At 44.5% G+C, this 19,680-nt stretch overlaps 1 protein-coding gene across 1 annotated transcript in view; it reads left to right on the forward strand.

Moving 5' to 3' along the window:
* Window positions 1–12,605, forward strand: part of MAML1 (mastermind like transcriptional coactivator 1) — a 44,301-nt gene extending 31,696 nt beyond the window's left edge. Inside the window, exons 2-5 of the mRNA XM_079144118.1 lie at window positions 1,407–2,819; window positions 5,267–5,506; window positions 7,423–7,519; window positions 9,190–12,605. Of these exons, the coding sequence (XP_079000244.1) occupies window positions 1,407–2,819; window positions 5,267–5,506; window positions 7,423–7,519; window positions 9,190–10,169 (2,730 nt within the window). The 3' untranslated portion in view covers window positions 10,170–12,605. The remainder of the gene's footprint in view (window positions 1–1,406; window positions 2,820–5,266; window positions 5,507–7,422; window positions 7,520–9,189) is intronic.
* Window positions 12,606–19,680: the final 7,075 nt, after the last annotated feature.

A 19,680-nucleotide genomic window follows, 5' to 3' on the forward strand; every position in this document is an offset into this window, starting at 1 on the left:
CTTCTTCTTCTTTTTTTTTTTTTTCATTACTGTGGATTGAATAGTAATGGATTGAAGTGACTAGGGGCACTTCACCACTGAGCTGCATCCCCAGCCCTTCCCCATCTCCCTGCTTTGAGATAGGATCTTGCTAAGTTACCCAGATCGGCCTCAAACTTGCAATCTTCCTGCTGCCTCAGACTCCTGAATAGCTGGGATTACAGGTGTGCACTACTGTGCCTAGTTGCATATTGATCTTATTCTGTAGTTATATCTGTATGTCCTGTGTTCTAGAAGACTAGAAGCCTATGAAGAGTAAGGAGTACCTTATTTGTCTTTGTATTCCCCACAGTGCTTATCCCTGGCATAGGTAGACTCATAAAAAGATTAGTTGAATGAGTCTAGTGGAGGAGAAAATGGGGAAGCAGAAAATAATGGTGCCAGAGAAGACATGATGGTGTTCCAGTTAAAGGTCTTAGTAAAAAGTGACAAGGTTTGTAAGAGGGGCGATTGGGAGCAAGGGTTGGAAGATGTTTAGGAGTTGATAGGGAGGAGAGTGGAAGAGAACCTGAAAGTCATAATCTTATATGGCATATAAGGGAACTGTCCAGCGTGGAGAAAAGGGATAGACCCAAGAAGTGGTATGAAGACAGATGGGCTTTGGGCATGGTAGCATACATCTGTAATCCCATCTGTAATTCCCCAGAGGGAATGGGGAGTTAGAAATGATCAAAGATGTTATATGCATGTACAATGTGCCACAATAAAACTTATATTCTGTATAGTTTATATGCACTAATTAAAACAAAAACAAAAAAAATCAAAAAACAAAAAAATAAAGGAAGCAGGCCTATGCAACCTGGTAGAGGCAGGGCACACACCTCAACCTGTGAAGGAGACTGCAATTTTCAGAGTACTTGTGATCAGCACACACCTTGACCTGAGAAGGAGACTGCACTGGTCAGGGTTTCCTCAATGAAAGTAACAAAATCTAAATTAAACCAGCTTCAACACAAGAATTAATTTATTGGTTCATGTAAATGCAAAGACCAGGAGTATGACTGATCTCAGGTGAGATAAGATCCAGAACTCCAGTGGTATCCTCAAGAATGTAGATGTGTCCTCTGGCTCTTTTTTTCCTTAACTCTATTCTTGCACAAACCCTCAAACTAGATGGCAGTGGACAGCATCAGGCTTCTATCCTGCAAAAAGATAGGGTCTAATGTATTGCTTTCCCCTGGCTGAACTAGACATCCAATTCTGACTGACCAGGCACAGACTTGGGGAAGTGGAAGTGTTCCCCACAAGTGGGAGGTGCACATCCACAGGAAAGCATTGAAGGGATGCTGGTTTAAGTCACTATTGGAAGCAGAGGGAACCTTGGACATGTTATTATGTACCTAAGTTTCTCTTTCCAATGTTTTCAGCATCTTCATGATACAGTGAAGAGGAATCTTGACAGTGCTGCCTCCCCCCAGAATGGTGATCAGCAAAATGGCTATGGAGATCTCTTTTCTGGGCATAAGAAGACCCGCCGGGAGGCCCCTCTAGGCATAGCCGTGTCTACCAATGGGCTCCCTCCAGCCTCACCCCTTGGTCCGCCTGACAATACTGCAGGGGGAGATGCTCTGCAGTCCAGTGGAAAGCACTCCCTGGGGCTAGACTCCATCAACAAAAAGTGTCTTACGGACTCCAGCCTCCACTTGAATGGAGGCAGCAACCCTGGGGAGTCATTTCCTCTAAGCCTGAATAAAGAACTGAAGCAGGAACCTGTTGATGACCTGCCCTGCATGATTACTGGGGCTGGAGGCTCTATATCACAGAGCAACCTTATGCCTGACCTTAACCTTAATGAGCAGGAGTGGAAGGAGCTTATTGAGGAGCTGAACAGGTCAGTGCCTGATGAAGACATGAAGGACTTGTTTACAGAGGATTTTGAGGAGAAGAAAGACCCAGAGCCTTCTGCCTCTGCCACACAAACCCCCTTGACCCAGGACATTAATATTAAGACAGAATTCTCTCCAGCAACCTTTGAGCAAGAACAGTTGGGCTCTCCACAAGTCAGGACTGGGTCTGCAGGACAGACCTTTCTGGGGCCATCATCCGCTCCTGTTAGCACAGATTCCCCTAGCCTTGGAGGCCCTCAGACCCTGTTCCATACCTCTGGTCAACCCGTGGCAGACAATCCCAGTTCTAACCTGATGCCGGCATCAGCCCAAGCCCAGAATGCACAAAGAGCCCTCACAAGCGTGGTATTGCCTAGCCAGGGCCCAGGAGGGGCCTCAGACCTGTCTTCTGCCCACCAGCTCCAGCAGATTGCTGCCAAACAGAAGCGTGAGCAGATGCTCCAGAACCCACAGCAGGCCACCCCAGCACCCACCCCAGGCCAGTTGTCCACATGGCAGCAGACGGGACCTTCCCACAGTCCCTTAGATGTCCCTTATAACATGGAGAAACCTGCCAGCCCTCCCAGCTACAAGCAAGACTTCTCCAACTCCAAACTGCTCATGATGCCTAGTGTAAACAAGAGTTCCCCTCGGCCTGGAGGCGCCTACCTCCAGCCAGGCCATGTGAACCTGCTGAGTCACCAGCCACTGAGTAACTTGAATCAGAACTCCATGAATAACCAAGGTTCAGTGCTAGACTATGGCAATACAAAACCCCTTTCTCATTACAAAGCAGACTGTGGGCAAGGTGGTCCTGGGTCTGGCCAGAGCAAGCCAGCTTTGATGGCCTATCTTTCCCAGCAGCTGCCTCATCTGAATAATGAACAGAACTTGTTTATAATGAAACCAAAGCCAGGAAATATGCCCTTCCGATCACTAGTTCCACCTGGCCAGGTAAGTGAATTGCTTAATTTTTTTTTTTTTTTCTTTTGCATTACTAGGGATTAAACAGGTGCAGGTGCTAGAAGATCTATAGGGAGGACCCAGGAATGCCCTGGAAGCTGGGAAAAGAGTCCATTTTATCTACTAGAGGATGAGTTACCAGGGGAGGAGAATCAAGGTGCCACAGTGACAACCAACTCACTCTCTAAAACTGAGCCTCCTTGTGAACCATCAGCTAATTACACAAGACAGAAGGAGCCCTGCTAAGCCCTGCCTGAATTGTTGTCCAGATTAAAATCATGAGTTAGTAAGTTTTAAAGTTTCTTGTTATCCAGTGATAGATAACTAATAAACCCATTATAGGGAGAACATCAGGATTCAATGACATATTGCCTACTGTTTGCCCTATAGCCACTATTTAAAGTTGGATATCTTATTAGATGGTATTAAGGTATACAGAAATGCATGTAGACATGTATGCATATGATTGTGCTTAAACTCAGCCCCACAGCATAGGAGGAAATAGATATCCACAGCCTGAATTTTAGGCCCAAGCCAAATTTCAAACTAAGAAGTTTGCCTTTAATGTATTTCTTTCATATTTGAACTCTGGAGTCCAGGGCTGTGGACAGATATGAAGACATGAGACTCTCTCCCACTGTGGCCCCATCTTTCTTTGTTTGCTGTCTAATCTCTGGAAGAGGGATGAACCTGTGCCTGGCTCTAGGTGGGAGGCAGTGGTCTGCCTTCGGACACTTCCTGGTTGGAGCACCTTGCTATCTCTCCCAGAGTATTGTCTCTTCTGCCCCCTTCTTTGTCTGAAGAGAAATATTGGTAGGGAAGTATATATCTCACCTCTGGCATAAAATGAAGATGTTCAGTCCCTTCACCTCCCTTGAGGCCAGGGGAGTCAATTAACTAGAAAGTGGTTACTGTGAACTGAAATGTCCTGGAGGCTTAAAATTGAAAGTGAGTTTTGAAAATATAGTTATACCCACCCACACACACATATGCATATGTGTAATTTTATTAGTAATTTTATGTCACATATTTTGAATATATATTGTAATGCAATTTCACCTGCTTTTTTTTTTTTAATTTGAATTAAATTAAAATTATACTTGTAGGGCTAGGAATATAGCTCAGTGGTAGAGCACCTGTCTCTAGGTTCAGTGCCCAGTTCTGGGAAAAACAATTTATAATTGTATCTCACATTTTGTATGTATTGTACATTTCTGCTTTGGGGATTGCTTCCCAGTTCAAAGTTTAGTCTTTACCCTCATAAGATCAGAGACCAGAAAACTTAAGTGAAATTTAAAAATAATTGTCATTATATTCTTTCCATTTCTGAATAATATGCACACACACACAATAAATTGATCTCAAAACAACAAAACAAAAAAAGTACATAGCTATTACATATGAACTTAAGAAAAGAGAGCAACATGGTGATAAATATTGTACCTTACAGAGCATTCTCAAGGAACCCTTTAGCTTCTGGTGACAGGGTGAAGGAATTATACCATCAGAATCTAAGAATCTGGGGTTGTGGCTCAGTGGTAGAGCGGTTGCCTAGCATGTGTGAGGCACTGGGTTCGATCCTCAGCACCACATAAAAATAAATAAATAAAATAAAGGTGTTGTGCCTATCTATAACATGAAAAATATTTTTTTAATGTTAAAAATATTTTTAAAAAAAGAATCTAAGAATCTTGGGGGGATTATATATACAAATAAGAACTGTGAAGGAGCTCAAAAAGTTGAACTTGTTTAAATAATAATTGCTTTTTGCCTTTTTCCTGTACTTTTCCAGTTTTCTTCTAAATATGAGTAATGATGATGGAATAATATGGTAACCTTTGATGTGACTTTCATTTTTGATTTATGTCCTGAGACTCTGTTAAAAGTTTCTGTTGAAATGCAGTATTTTTTAAGCACAGTATCTGATAAAAGCTAACTTGTTTCTTCCTAGAAAAATGCTTGTATGCAAGTAGACAGACATATAATTTCAGGCAGTTCAGGGATAACCCCAAACCCAGGTCCACACCCTGGGGATATAACATTTCCGTTGAACAGAACCTTTTTCAGATTATGGGCCTTTTGTGTGTGCACACATTCCACTAAGTGAGCATTTATAAATGTTAATTGCTTACTGGAACTATTGTGCAAATTTGAGAGCTTGAATATGCTTGATTTAAGTAAAACCACACTTTTGCCACTGGTGAACTGTACGGAGCCAAGCTAATGTGTTGAATGATCCTTCATTGCTAGGCACCTGTTTTGTTCTATACTGCAACCCACTGGAAGGTTATTACAGGAGGTCAGCTGGGAAGCAGAGGCTCAACTTAAGAGTGAGCCTTGAATGAGGTTCTCACTAGTTAAAGCTCATCTGGCCTGCTCAGAACATAAAGATTCCACCCACCTACCCCTGATTGTATCCCTTTCATCTGTGTTGACAGGAGCAGAACTCTTCCAGTGTCCCTGTGCCAGCCCAGGCTGCCAGTGTGGGGACCCAGCCACCTGCTGTGTCCGTGGCCAACACTCACAACAGCTCCCCCTATCTCAGCAGCCAGCAGCAGGCAGCCGTAATGAAACAGCATCAGTTGCTTTTGGACCAACAGAAACAGAGGGAGCAACAGCAAAAACATTTGCAGCAACAGCAGTTTCTACAGAGGCAGCAGCACCTTCTGGCAGAACAGGTAAAAAGAAAGGTGGAAGAAGATCAGACAGACTTCACTTGCACCTGTGTATTTGCCCTGTTTTGCTTGCATGCCTGGTGTTAGAGTGCTTTGTCCTTTAAAATCCACTTTATAAAGGAGTGTGGCATTTCTCAGACAGAGACGGTCTATGTCTGAAGCTACCTTGTGTCACTTGGGATGAATGAAGGCAGAATCTATGACTAGAACTCTTTAAGTGTAAGTGCATTTTCCTATGTCACTGAGCTCCCTTTGTCAGGCACCATGGGTCCCAGCCTTGTAAATGTAGTTTGTTGTCAGCCAGAACATGGGGAGAGGAGTGAAGATATCTTTGAGGTTCTAGGATCAAGATGCACAGTTTACTGACTTAATCACCAGAAATTGGCTCCAGAAAGTGAAATCTATTGAGAATGATCACTGACCCAGTTCTGCCATTTTTAAAAATAACTGCTTTATTGGGATATAATTCACATAAGATGTAGTTCACCCATTTAAACTGTACAATTCAGTGGTTTTTAATATATTCAGAATTTTGCAACCATCTCTACAGTTCAATTTAGAACATTTTCTTCACCTTTAAACAAGCCCCATACCCATGAGTACATCCTCCATCCCCCAACCTCTTCAGCCCTGTGCAGCTTCTGAACTGCTTTCTACCTCTACATTTGCCTGTTCTAGGCATTTTGTATAGATGTTCTCAAGAGTCAGCTGGGTACTATTTATTAGTCATTCCTTCCTCTTTATAGCTTAATAATTCCTTGTATGACTGTGCTGCATTTTATTTATTCACCCATCTGTTCATGAGTATTCAGGTTGTTTCTGCCTTTTGACTTTATGAATTGCACTGCTCTGAACATTGATTTACTAATTTTTGTGCAGGTGTGTTTTTTTGTTTTTGTTTTTTGGTACTAGGGATTGAACCCAGAGACGCTTCACTACTAAGCCACATCCCCAACCCTTTTTTTAATTTTATTTTATTTAGAGTCAGGGTCTCACTGAGTTGCCTAGGGCCTCGCTAAGTTGCTGAGACTGGCTTTGAACTCGCAATCCTCCTGCCTCAGCTTCCCAAGCTGCTGGGATTATAGGCATGCACCACTGTGCCTGGCCAGACACGTATTTTGAGATCTCTTGGGTATATACTAGGAGTGGAATTGCTGAGTCATGTGGTAACTCTGTTTACCTTTTGAGGAATTGCCAGATTGTTTTCCATAGTAGCCACACCATTTTGCATTCCCACCACCAGTGTATGAGAGTGCAGATTTCTTTACATCCTCACCAGTGCTTTTTATTTTCTGACTGTTTTTTCCCCCACAGTGCTGGAGATGGAACCCAGGGTCTTGCACATGCTAGGCAAGCACTTTATCACTGACATACACCCCTAGCTCTTTGGTTTTTTTAGTCTGGCCATCCTAGTGGTGTGAGGTAATATCTCATTGTGTGTTTGATTTCCCTGATCTACCCTCCATTTGTCTAAACTGATACTCTTGCCCCACCCCTTTTTTTAATTCATTGCTTCTTGTATCTGTCCCATCCTTTGGTTTCATAATATTTATTAAAAATCTCCCAAATGAGCTGAACTCAATGATATTCCTGTAATCCCAGCAATTTAAGAGGCTGAAGCAGGATCAGAAATTCAAGGCTAACCCCAGCAACTTAGTGAGACCCTGTCTCAAAAATAAAACTTTTTTACAAAAAAGGACTGGGGATATAGCTCAGTGGTAGAACACCCCTGGTTTCAATCCCTAATGCAAAAAAAAGAAAAAGTCACCTGTATTATTCCCACAGGAGCCCATCTCTGAGTAATAATCTTGAACACCACTTTTCTCTGACCAGACTTTCCTGGATTGTTTTTGTTTCTGTCTTGTATGTTTGTTACATATCTGACTTATTTATTATTTTGTCATTCTTGGCACTTCTAGGAGAAGCAACAGTTTCAGCGCCATTTGACCCGCCCACCGCCCCAGTACCAAGACCCAACACAAAGCACCTTCCCACAGCAGGTTGGACAGTTCACAGGTAAGGGGGTGGAGTAGGTGCAGAGGGAAACAGGCACTGGACATATCAATCAGGTCTTCTCAGTTCCTTCTTGGTCATTGTTGAGTGCTAATTTCCTGTTCCCTGCCTAGCTCTATGCTAGGCATGAAGTGCATTTACTCATTCATGGAAACCTTGGTCTGTTAAGGGGGCCTAGCTCGCAAGTCACCATGTAGCACCAGGCAGATTGCTGGGAATGCCTTAGAAAGAAAATAATGTCTAGTCAGAAGGCATCTTATCAACAGGAAGTGTCTTCTATAATTTTTCCTTTAGGTATCTCTTTTAAAAAAAATAACCCTCTCATTTTCTCGATAAGGAGAGACTCAATGCAATTGTATAATCTTTTGCTTCTTTTTGCTCCCTGTCTGCTCACTTTGGTGTCAAAAACAGCAGCATCAGCAGAGGACAGTTAGCTGGGAAAGGGCAGGAAACATACTAAGGTCTCAGCAGTTCTCCTGAGATATGTTGGGTAACTTTCTTGGGCTGTTATTCCAGAATTTTATAGAGGTTTCAGGTGACAGTAAGATCTGATCTGTTTCTGCTCTCCTAGCTCTTCTTGGGATATCTTCTTGGGTCACTCTTTCCTTAGTGACCCTTACTATAAAGTGTCCCAGAGAAAATGACTATATCCATATGTCCTAGAGGAGAAACCAGATGGGGTTTTATTTGTGTGCTAACTGGGAACATAGGATTGGAATCTGCAGGTGCCTCCAAAGCCTGGGTCTAGCCCATGTTTCCTGCCTCCATTGTTATGGACTGTTACAGGCTCTCCTCTTTTCCCTGACCCAGTTTTTATTTAGGTGCTAATAGAGGAAAGAAGAGGAAAGACTAAGTTTAAATTGTGGCCAATCCCTGACAATGATCCTCCTATCCAGAAAAACCTGTCTGGGTTAATGGTGTTACCATGTGCCTATTACCTAGGCTAAAAACCCTAGACAGCAAGTTCCCTGAGGACAGGGGCCTTCCCTGCTGTCTCTCAGCATGGCACCTACCACACACTAGGTGCTCAGTAGTTATTTTCATGCTGAACTCTTTTCTTCTTGACCATCTTGTTATTTTATGGCTTAAACATTGGGGTCTGGTGAAATGTCTTTACACAGCCCTCCCAAAATTACCACTACCTCAGCAAAGTGACCTAAACATTCTCTCTCCAGCAGGACTGTTTAGTCCACAGTCTCAGACCAACTCCTTTTTGACCATGACCCTGCTCTTCAGAGGCCATCAGGTCTTTTCAGTCTGACCTGGACTAGCTCTTCTGCCTTATTGCTAAACTAACTAGATACTGTCCCCATGGCACAGCCATGGTGCCCTCTTAATGTCTCTACACTACCTTTCATAACTCTGGCCTGTGCGCATTCTTTTCTCTGCCTGGAATATTCTTTTCCTCCAAACTATTAATTTGCTAAACTTCTGTACTTTTAAAGTCCAATGTATTCATTACCTTCTTTCTGAAGACTCACCCAGGGTTCTTTTCTTGGCAGTGTACCTGTGCTTTTGAGAGGTCTGGTATTAGGACAGTGTCTTTCATGCCTTTGAATGGCAACAACTTGGGTCTCATAGTAGTCCTCACCATGGCAATCAAGAAATGCTCACCTAACCAAAGAAAAAAGAAAGAAATGCTGATTTAATTGATAGACTCTTCTGTCTTATAGGATCTTCTGCTACTGTGCCTGGCATGAACAACTTGGGTTCATCCAACTCCAGCTGTCCTCGAGTGTTCCCTCAGCCTGGGACTCTAATGCCAATGGGCCCTGGACATGCTTCAGTTTCTTCTCTCCCCTCAAACTCAGGCCAGCAGGACCGGGGTGTGGCCCAGTTCACTGGCTCTCAGAACATGACTCAGAGCAGTCTCTATGGCATGGCCTCTGGAATAACCCAGATGGTTGCCCAGCCCCCACCACAAACCACCAATGGACATGCCCACATTCCAAGGCAGACCAGTGTGGGCCAGAACACCTCAGTTTCAGCTGCTTATGGACAGAACTCTTTGGGGAGCTCTGGTCTCTCCCAGCAGCACAATAAAGGGACCCTGACCTCTGGTTTAACTAAGCCACAAGTGCCCAGGGTGTCAGCGTCCATGGGAGGCCAAAATGCCTCATGGCAGCATCAGGGAATGCCGAACCTGAACAACCAGACCCCGGGGAACAGCAACGTAAGTCCCTTCACTGCAGCCTCCAGTTTTCACATGCAACAGGCCCATCTGAAAATATCCAGTCCACAGTTCTCCCAGGCAATGCCTAGCAGGCCCATGGCCCCCATGAGCTCAGCAGCTGCAGCGGGGTCCATGCTGCCCCCAGTGAGCACGCAGCAGAGGACCAACGCCCCAGCCCCTGCACCCCCCCAGACAGCCCCACAGCAGGGCTTGCCCAACCTGAACCCAGCAGGGCCTGAGCTGGGGGCCTTCAGCCAAAACCCTGCCTCACAGATGAGTGGCCGGGCAGGACTGCACTGCACCCAGGCCTACCCTGTGCGGACCGCGGGCCAGGAGCTGCCTTTTGCCTATGGTGGGCAGCCGAGCAGCAGTGGGCTGTCCAGTGTGGCTGGACACACAGACCTCATCGACTCCCTGCTGAAAAACAGGACTTCCGAGGAGTGGATGAATGATTTGGATGACCTTCTAGGGTCTCAGTAATGGAGGAATTTGTGGTGTTTTTAGTGTTCACACATCCTATATTTTTGTTCTCAGATGCAAGAAAGAGCAGCTACTTTGGACCAAAAGCCCATGGCCAGGGGAGCCATGCAAGGCAGAGTCTAAGCTGTGGCCAAGGCTCAGCTCTGGTCAGGATATTTGGGGCTCCCAGGCCAGCAGTGGTGGTCCTTTGGGTTGACCCTTGCTCTTCTGGCATGACTGCCAGGTATTGGGACAGCAGGATAGGATTCTAAAGGTGGTTTCCTATTCAGATGACCAAAAAAACCAACAGTAGCAACAGTGAAGCCCCATAACGTCAGGCTTATAAAAATTTGTGCCATCGTGTTGACTCTCCAAGATTTCTCCACTTGCCTCAATGCTGAGACAATTTTTTGTTGAAACTTCAAATAGCAGAATTATTTGCAATTTGTAGCATAGAAAAGATTTTTAGAAATTTTTTTAAAAAGGTTTTAAGCAGATTAGAATAGGTGATGATTTAAATTGATTAAGCAGGCATTGGAAACCTAGGGTTTCCTTTTGATTAAGAGCCTGTTTTTATTCTTGCTCTTTGTCAGCTTTCAGGGGATAAGGTAGAAAATTATTTCTGTAAACGCAGACTGACTGCAGATGCCAAAAAGAAACAGGATGCCATGAGATAGCAGATCTGATGACCCACGTAGGGTCTTCCCAGCAGCTTCTCCTAGTGCTGTTCTTCCTGGTTGTCACTCTTGAGTACACCAATCCCCCAGGAGTCCCTTTCATATCCTGGAACCAGGACCCCAGGCTAAATGCTGAAGGTGGAGATTTGGAGATCTAGTGTCCTCATGTGTTATGACTTTCCGTCTTTTGCAGCTTCTCTGACATTTATGTTAACATGGTGGAGCATAATCATTGTTCAGTTGTGTGCAGATGTCTTTTTTCTACCCCATCTTCTTTTCCCATGACCTTTCTTTCTGCTTCCCCTTCTTCCTCTCTCCAGCCATACTAGAAAACAGTGATTTACTACATTGCAGGGGGAAAGGAGTCATTAAAACTCCTTGGGGAACCCCTAGCATTATAAAGTTTTGGGGAAGGAAGCTGCAGGCCAGCCCAGGGGAAGGAATTCTACTTAGCTGACTTCTGCCACTCCCACATCAGATGACTTGCACTTTTAAAGATTGCTTTATAACACTAACACATCCTCTCTAAAGATTCAAGCGGATTCTCTTTGAAGGTCTATGAGGTAATGGACTTGACTGAGCTGAGAACCCACAGAATGGAATATGGTGTGTGGGCTGTTTGTGGAAAACAAGAAAGCACTTCTTCATATTGAAAGCAAGATGGTGAGTGCAGGGCAAAACCCTTTACACAAGGTGATGGAAGGAAAGGAGTCCACTGAAAAGTGGCTTATACAGTGGACTACGGAGAAACCGCAACCCCATCTCTGTTTCCCTAGAGTCTCAAAATGGATCATTAATGGAGTATCATGTAAAGATATGAGCCAAGGAGAATACTCATGTGACCAGCCTGGGTCATTTTGAAGGGATGAAAGGGTTGTACACAGGTTGGTAATTAGTTTGCACCAGCAGTGCCTTTTTCACTGGGGGTACGTGGACCCTCAGATCCTCATCTCTGATAGCCATTTGCCACCACCAGTGGTGTGTGGGCCATTTCCTCTTTAACCATCCTCCCAGCCTTCCCCAGATACTCAATTTAGCTCTCAAAGAAGGGGATGAATCATTATAAAGCCAGTGAAGACTCCACCCTCTGAGCAGGTTCCCCAATCTGAAGGGGAAGAGGGTGACTTCAGTGGGATTTCTACCAAAAACAGGGCCAAAGGCTGGTTTTGGATCCTTGTTCCTCTCCTGTTCTCCTCCAGCTGCTGCCCACCTTCTGCCTCTGTGCCCCAAGCACTTGCCGGCCCCTGCACTCTGCCTTAGACCCAGCCGGCTCCACAGATAGTGGGCTTCTCACTTGCTGCAGTGTCATAGCAATAAAATGTGATTCTTGGGGCCCCCCAGGAGCTGCCCATGGCTTTATTTATGAATCTGGCTTTGGGGAGTCAGGGGAGGAGATGACTCTGCTTCGTGCACGTCCCTGTCTTCCCGGAGCCACGACTCAGAAGAAAAGGGTGCTCGGACTTTCATTATACACATGTGCTTTGTGTAAATAAATGTTTACAATTTTATATTAAAGATGGAATAAGCGCTAGAGCTTCCGACTGTATATTTTTTACTTTTATAGATTTTAAAACTATGATCCTTTATATATGTGTTTTTGGGGGGCTATAAGTTTTATGGCAAACAGTTGGTATTGTTAACTTTTTATGGTCATCAGAAGTACATAAAATCCTATTAATCCCCTATTCTTCTACTTCCCTTAACTCTGGTATACACCAAAAACAAACCTTTACCTTCCTTGTTTTATCATTATAAAAATAATAAAAGTATTTTGCTAGTATGGAAACTGCCTGTGTATTTGACTTCCTGTGGGGCAGGCCAGCCAGAAGTTCTTCATTGACTTCTTTTTGTAATTCAAGTTAGCTTTCTTATTGCACATTGTTGTTATGGGGTTGGCATGTTGAAACCTCAGAGTAACTTCTATTGTATGATGATGGATATTAGAGCTAACAACACTAGAGAAGCCAGGCTCACTTCCCTCTGTGGCACTTGTGTCTAGTGTGAAGGAGGGTGCACTAGAAACTCAGAATATTTTAGGTCCTTAGTGGTCTGATGTTTTACTTAAAACTTAGGTTTACCATCAAAGACTTTCTTCTCCAGGTCCTTCTTAGTTCCTCTTCAGGTAGTGTTTGGTTACACCATCCCTGCCAGCATCAGTCTGTGAAAAGGGATCCGATGATGGACCCTGGTCCTCAAGTGAGTGGCAGCCATTCTTCCCCACGCTGTTCACCAGAAACTGTAAGCTGGAAGCAGCCTGGAAGAAGCTGGTGTTCCTGAAAGCGCAGAGAAGAGCAGGGAGATGGGCTGAAGAAGTGTCCCATAAGAGAAAGAAAAAGCTAGTTTACACTAATAGAAAGGGGGAAACATCCATGACAAACGCAAAGCCATGTTTATGGCCTTGCCATGTAAGGCACATTAAAGGAAAAAAAAAGGTTTAAGACTGACCATGAAGTCTTGGCTAAGAATGCACAACATCTGCAGAAATCAACTCAAACCAGAACTAGTGTGCACTAATCCTGCTTGGCAGGTGAACATAGATGAATAATAACCCAGTGCTGGCTACAGCTTGGTGAAGCAGGTTACTGGAATATTTGCTGTGGGAAGTTTCATAAGAAGTGTCATCAAGCTCCTTAAAATGTTCATGCCATCTCTAACCCCACAGTTCCAATTCTGAGAAGCCATCATGTAACCTTTCTGAAAAAGCTTATAACAATGGCCTTCATAGTGATAAATGCACAGAAGTAGGATAATCTACACAGCTGCCATAGCAAACTGGTTAAGTAAATTGTGAGATATAATGATCTTACCTCAAGATAGAATGCAGTTATTTTAAATACTTACAAAGGTTTTAAACACAGTAACTTAGATCATGGTTTTTGGGGAGCTCTTACATTGTAAGCCAATTGAAAATAAATCTGGCTAATAGCTCTAAAAATTCCTTCTTTGCAGCCATTTCTGAAGTTAGGTATAACTCCGGAATCAAAGGATGTATTGAACAATTGGACCTCAGGAGTGGCAAGGACCAAGTGATTCCAGGTCTCTGCAACTCTGTCACTATCCAGTGTCTCACAGGTTACTAGCCAGGCTTAGGGTGGTGGAGGAGGGCTCCATAAAGGACAATTTGCCCAGCAAATTGGGAGCAGCTGCCGTGGTCGAGCATTGAGCCATGGGCAGAAAACGTAGCAAGAGTAGCAGCGATTCAAGGAGGTCAAGGTCCTTGCTCTACAGACCTTTTCATTGCCTGTGGAGACTTCACACACAGGCCACCAAGATTATTCCAGAAGCTGGGTGTGGTGATTCACAACTATTAGCCCAGTGACTTGGGAGACTGAGGCAAAAGTATCGAAGGTTCAAAGCCAGCATGGTGACTTAGTGAGACCATGTCTCAAAACAAAAAGAACTGGGGGTGTAGCTTAGTGGTAGAGTGCTCCTGAATTCAAATTCTCATGACAGAAAAACAACAAACAACAACAACAACCCAAAAACATTTCAGAGAGGTGTTGAAAGTAACCAAAGCAAGATGATAAGGTAGTCATGGGGCCACAGACTAGACATGGCAGTCAGAGCAGTTCTCTAAGAAGATGACATTTAATTGAGGCACAAATGCTGGAAAGCAGCTCTCTAGCCAAAGCTATGAGGGAAGAGGAACCAGTAGTTACAAAGTCACTGGGGTCCCATGGAAGGGGAGTTCCCCCAAAGGAAGAGAAGCACTGTCAACAGATTGGGGTGGGATGCCAAGAAGGCAAAATTAGGTGCTCACCCCAAGTGTTAAATTTAAAAAGCAAAAGAGGTTCTTTTGCATTCAATATAGGAGCAACTCTTGCCTCCCCCACGTACCTGTGGTGTGCAGCAAGCCTCAGTACAGGCCTGTGCCATTCCAGAACTTCTGCGAGCCCCAGCCAGGCTTACTATCTTGCACATCCTCAGGAGGTGCCCAAGGTAAGTGGGGCAAGGTCAGGGGATTCATGTTTCACCTTGGGGTTGGACTGCCATGCCATCATTAGCAGTGTTATCAGTAAGGTCGCCTTACAACCAGTCAACTGACACAGGCCTGGAACTGACAACGTGGCTACAAAGCTATTGAGAATTGCAAAATGGGAGCTTCCTGTGAAAGTTCTCAAGTGGCTGAACTTGGTGTGTTCCAGGCATATCCCTGGCCAGCACAAGAAATGGGCGATTTGCTTTATTGGACCTTTCACCTTTTATTTTACACCTCTTTTTTGTTGTTCTGGGAATTGAACCCAGAGGTGCTTCATCACTGAGCTACATCTGCATCACTTCGCTTTTTGAGACAGGGTCTCGCTAAGTTGCTTAGGGTCTCACTAAATTGCTGAGGTTAGCTTCAAATTTGGAATCCTCCCTCAACCTCCTGATTTGCTGGGATTATAAGCATGTGCCACCCCACCTGGCTGTCATACACCTCTTAATGTACTGGCAACTTTGAGGCTGGTTGTACTCAGGCATCAAGGAGAAGTTGCTATTTGAATGGTGGCAGTAAGCTATAGTGGCTAGTCAGTGCATAGAATCCATTAATTGGAAGTTGGAAAAGATAACTTCAGACTCCTATTCAAAGTGGAAATCAGAAAGAATTCATGGAGCCACTGCTATATCAGTTTCCTGAAATGCAATCTGGGAAGGGTAACCTACAGTAGGAAAAAACAAAATGCTTTCTGCTACAAAACTACAACGAATAGGGTAACTGCTGCTGGGGTGGGGGTGGGGGGGGGGTCCAGAATGTAACCAAATCAGAACATTTCAGCACTGCAGCTTAACTGAGCAAGTCCTGACCACACAGGTTGTGACCAGAAACAGAAGCAGAACCCAGCCCCTGACAAGGGTGGCTGGTTGCTATGTGGAGTCAACACAGAAGGCTCCGTCTTTCTTTGAAAAGCAGAACTTCACAGGGTTAAGGAAAGCAAAGTTGGACTTTGACATTCTTATTAAGTGATGAGAAGACCTAAATGCATTATATGCAACAGACAAATGTTGGTTGACTACCTTTGTATGTATTCTTACGACCCCATCACCTTTCCTCATCATGAATTTTAAAGCTGCAGTTTGGGTCTATAGCTTTCAGAAGTAACCAGATTCTTTTACATAACACAAGACAGGGCCCAACTACATGGAGTCATCTTTAAGAACTACAGATATTACCATCCTACTGACAACATCATGTTACGCTAACAGCTGGAGGAGGCCTAAGGAGGTCCTAGCCTTCAATTAGGACAAAATTTAAATCTGCTTTATTAGTCATAGTACCACCCCTCATACATGATTTCTTTTCAGTTCTCACTTGTGCAATAACAGACAAAGTTTGCAGTTGCCTCTAATTCTTGCATTTAACCTATCCCAATCAACTTATTAGATTCTTCTCTCCCCATCTCCACTGTATAGCAACCCTGTGGCATTATAGGAATGCTCAAGAACAGGGCTTGTCTACGCCTGAGACTGCCACTGTGAAACTTCTCTGTGCTTGACCCAAAGTGGGAAGATTGAAACAGATCATGGTGACAGTCATAGTGGAGGCTGAAATCAGACACCCCTTCAAGATACTGGATCTACGACTTGCCTTCCATGAAAGAGGCTGCCTTGCCCAAGGTTATGTCCCTTTCCAGGTGCAGTCCACATCTGGAGACTGGGCAACATGGGGTAAGAAGGACCAGACTCTTTTTGTCTCAATTTGGGACATCTCCAAAGAGCCACTCCAGTTTCTCCGTGCTTGTGGGATTGGCTAAGGCTTCTGTTTTGACTATTTCAGTTCAGCCTCCCCTGCCCAGTTCAGCTGCTTTTGCTCCCATGCAGGTGGTGCTGAGACTGTCAAAATCTTGACTCAAGATGGGGTCTCAGGAAGTTAACTCTTCTAAACGGGGAGTTTGGAGCTGGCTTCCTGCTGACTTGCTAACATTGACTGCCCCATCACTGGCAAGTGGGACAGAGAGAGCCACTGGCATGTTGTAAAGGGACACTTGTTAGAACTTTCACTGTAGTGATACCAGGACGGGATCCAGGGGAAGGGGTCTCAACCTCCAGAGTAGATGGGATTACAGGTGTGCACCATCATGTCCAGCCTAAACCTCTTTTTTTTTTTTTTTATTGGGAGGGGGTGCTGGGGATCGAACCCAGGGTCTTGTGCTTACAAGGCAAGCACTCTACTGACTTAAACCTCTTTTCTTTATAAATTATCCAGCCTTGGATATTTTGTTATAGCAACAGAAAATAACTAAGACGAATTCTGGGCCTTCTAGGGAGGAGAGGGACAACATGCTGAGGCACTGCAGGATATTGCCAACATGGGGCAGCATAGGAGCCAGCAGTGGGCACAGGACACTGTATGCTGGATTGAAGGACAGAGAGGTTTATCAGTATGAGAGCACTGTTGTGACATAAGACTTAACACCCTGACAGGGCCCCCAGAAAACTGATAAGTACTGATAAGCTGTCAGCTTGGAGACTTTGAAGAAGCAACTTCCCTCACTATGCAATGCAACCATGGCAGGCAGTGGAGAAAGGGACCAAAATGTTTAGAGAAGTGGGTATGCTAGAGTGGAGGTGTGTTGGGCCCCCAAACCCATCAGTTAAATACTTTCTACAGGAGGACCCAGAGCATATTCTACTTACCAAAAGGGCACTGGAGAAGCTATGTGGAGTCAGAAAGAGTTGTTTAGGCAAAATACAAAAAGAGTTGACCATAAAAAAAAAAAAACTAACTATTAATTTAGGAGCTCTGTGCATCAAACAGCACAGTGGCACTCATCTGTAATCCCGATTACTTGGGAGCTTGAGGCAGGAGGATCACAAATTCGTCAGTCTGGGTAACTTAGTGACATTCTGCCTGAAAATAAAATTTAAGGGGGCTGGGGATGTAGCTCAGTGGTTGAGCACTTGTCTAGCGCGTACAAGGTTCTGGGTTCAATCCCCAATCTCTCTCTCTCTCTCTCTCTCTCTCTCTCTCTCTCTCTCTCTCTCTCTCTCTCTCTCTCTCTCTCTCTCTCTCTCACACACACACACACACACACACACACACACACACACATGCACACAACAGACCAGAAAAAGCCTGAAAACAACTTTCCATCCAAGGAAGTCCCTCCCCTGGGACCAGTGTTGGCCCATATCAGAGAACAGAGCTGGAACTGCAGCAGTGGGTGACAGGAACATATTTGCACCCTTGGTTCCTGCTGGGCCTGCCCCTATGTGCAACTTCTTGTATTCTGACAACAGTTCCTGTAGCAGTCTGCTCTGGTCACATAGTCACTTGGTGCCCCAATGTCCCAAGGTCAAATTTTGTTTATTTTGTTTTTGGAATGATGTACATTCCTTGCAGGAGAATGTACAGCCTTGCTCTGGGACCTGGCAGCATGTACTACGACTTGCTTCCTGGGACTTTTGATAGAAACCCCACATAGCTCTGTCTCTACCACAGGTATTTCTAGCACCAGGAAGTCTGCTGAATATTGTGAAGCAGGCAAGATTGTTCACCTGTAGCCTGACCCTGCTGCAAAGTGCTTCATTGCTCGGAGCCCCTGTCATAGTTGGCAGCCTTCCAGATTGCCTGATCAGTGGGTCATAGCAGCATTCCCAAGTGTGGAATCTGCTGCCTCCAAAACCCAGAGGTCACCAAGTTTTGGGGAAGTAAAAAGTGCAAAATCTTATACTTATTTCTGAGGGAATATTTAACATGTCATCAACTAGTGAACCTCACCAAGGGCTCAAACTCCTTCCTGAATGCAAGATTTCCCCATTCTCTGGAGTATGCAGTACTGAAGATGAACCTAGGTACACTTTACCACGGAGCAACATCAGCAACACTTTTTATTTTAAAACAGGGTCTTGCTAAGTTGTTGAGACTGACCTTGAACTTGTGATCTGCCTGCCTCAACCTCCTGAGTAGTGGGAAAGCTGTTTTTACTAAGCCCTCTGAAGTACTCAGCATTTCTTGCCCATGGGGTCAATGAATGTGATTTCATCAATATAGAGACCCAAATGTGTTGTAGGATGTTACATAGAGTCTAATTCCCTCTGTACTAAGATGAATTAAATAGTCCTGGGGCAAGACTGTGAATTTGTAATTCCGTCCATCCATGGGCATGTAAACTGATTTAAGCCCCTTTTCAGAAGATAATGGAAAAGAACATCTGCTACCATATACAGGATCCTGTGTTAATCTACCACATCCTGCCCAGCATTTGCAATTATGGTTTCCCACTTGGTTAAGTTTCCGTAATTCAGTGTTTCCTGATAGGACCTATCTGCTTTTCACAGGGGCCAGATGGTGCAAGAACTGAGGATATGATGGGAACAACCATCCCTGCATCCTTTCAGGGTAAAGCTAGTCTATCATTCTTCTTGGATTCAATATTGGTTTTAAATGTACAGTCAGCTCTGGATCTAGGGGTTTCCTAAGAATTCTACCAACGTTGGATGGAAAATATTCAGAAAATAATTGTATCTGTACTGAAGATGTGCAGACTTTTTATTCTTGTCCTTATTCACTAAACCTATTTTTTTTTTTTAAATTGGGGTTCTGACTATGTTGCCCAGGCTGACCTTGAACTCAAGATCCTCTTGCCTCAGCCTCCCAAGTAGCTGTGATTACAGATTTGCACCACCGGCCTTTCGTGCATTGGTTGTAGGTTGTGGTCGGCTCTACTCAGCTCCACATCCCGCAGCCATAGCACAGTGCTTGACAGGAACGAGGGGCTCCTGGTACTGCTCACCAACAGCTCTCACAATCAGCATCCAAACTTGGATCCACACCTTCTCGCCCCTCCTCTGCCAAAAGGGCTTCATCCAGTGGTTCAGCATCCAAATCTGATAAAGATTTAGAAACACAGGTCATACAGCTTAATGAGCAG

This window comes from Sciurus vulgaris (assembly GCF_902686455.1).
Source record: "Sciurus vulgaris genome assembly, chromosome: 6".
NCBI classification, from domain to species: Eukaryota; Metazoa; Chordata; class Mammalia; order Rodentia; family Sciuridae; genus Sciurus; species Sciurus vulgaris.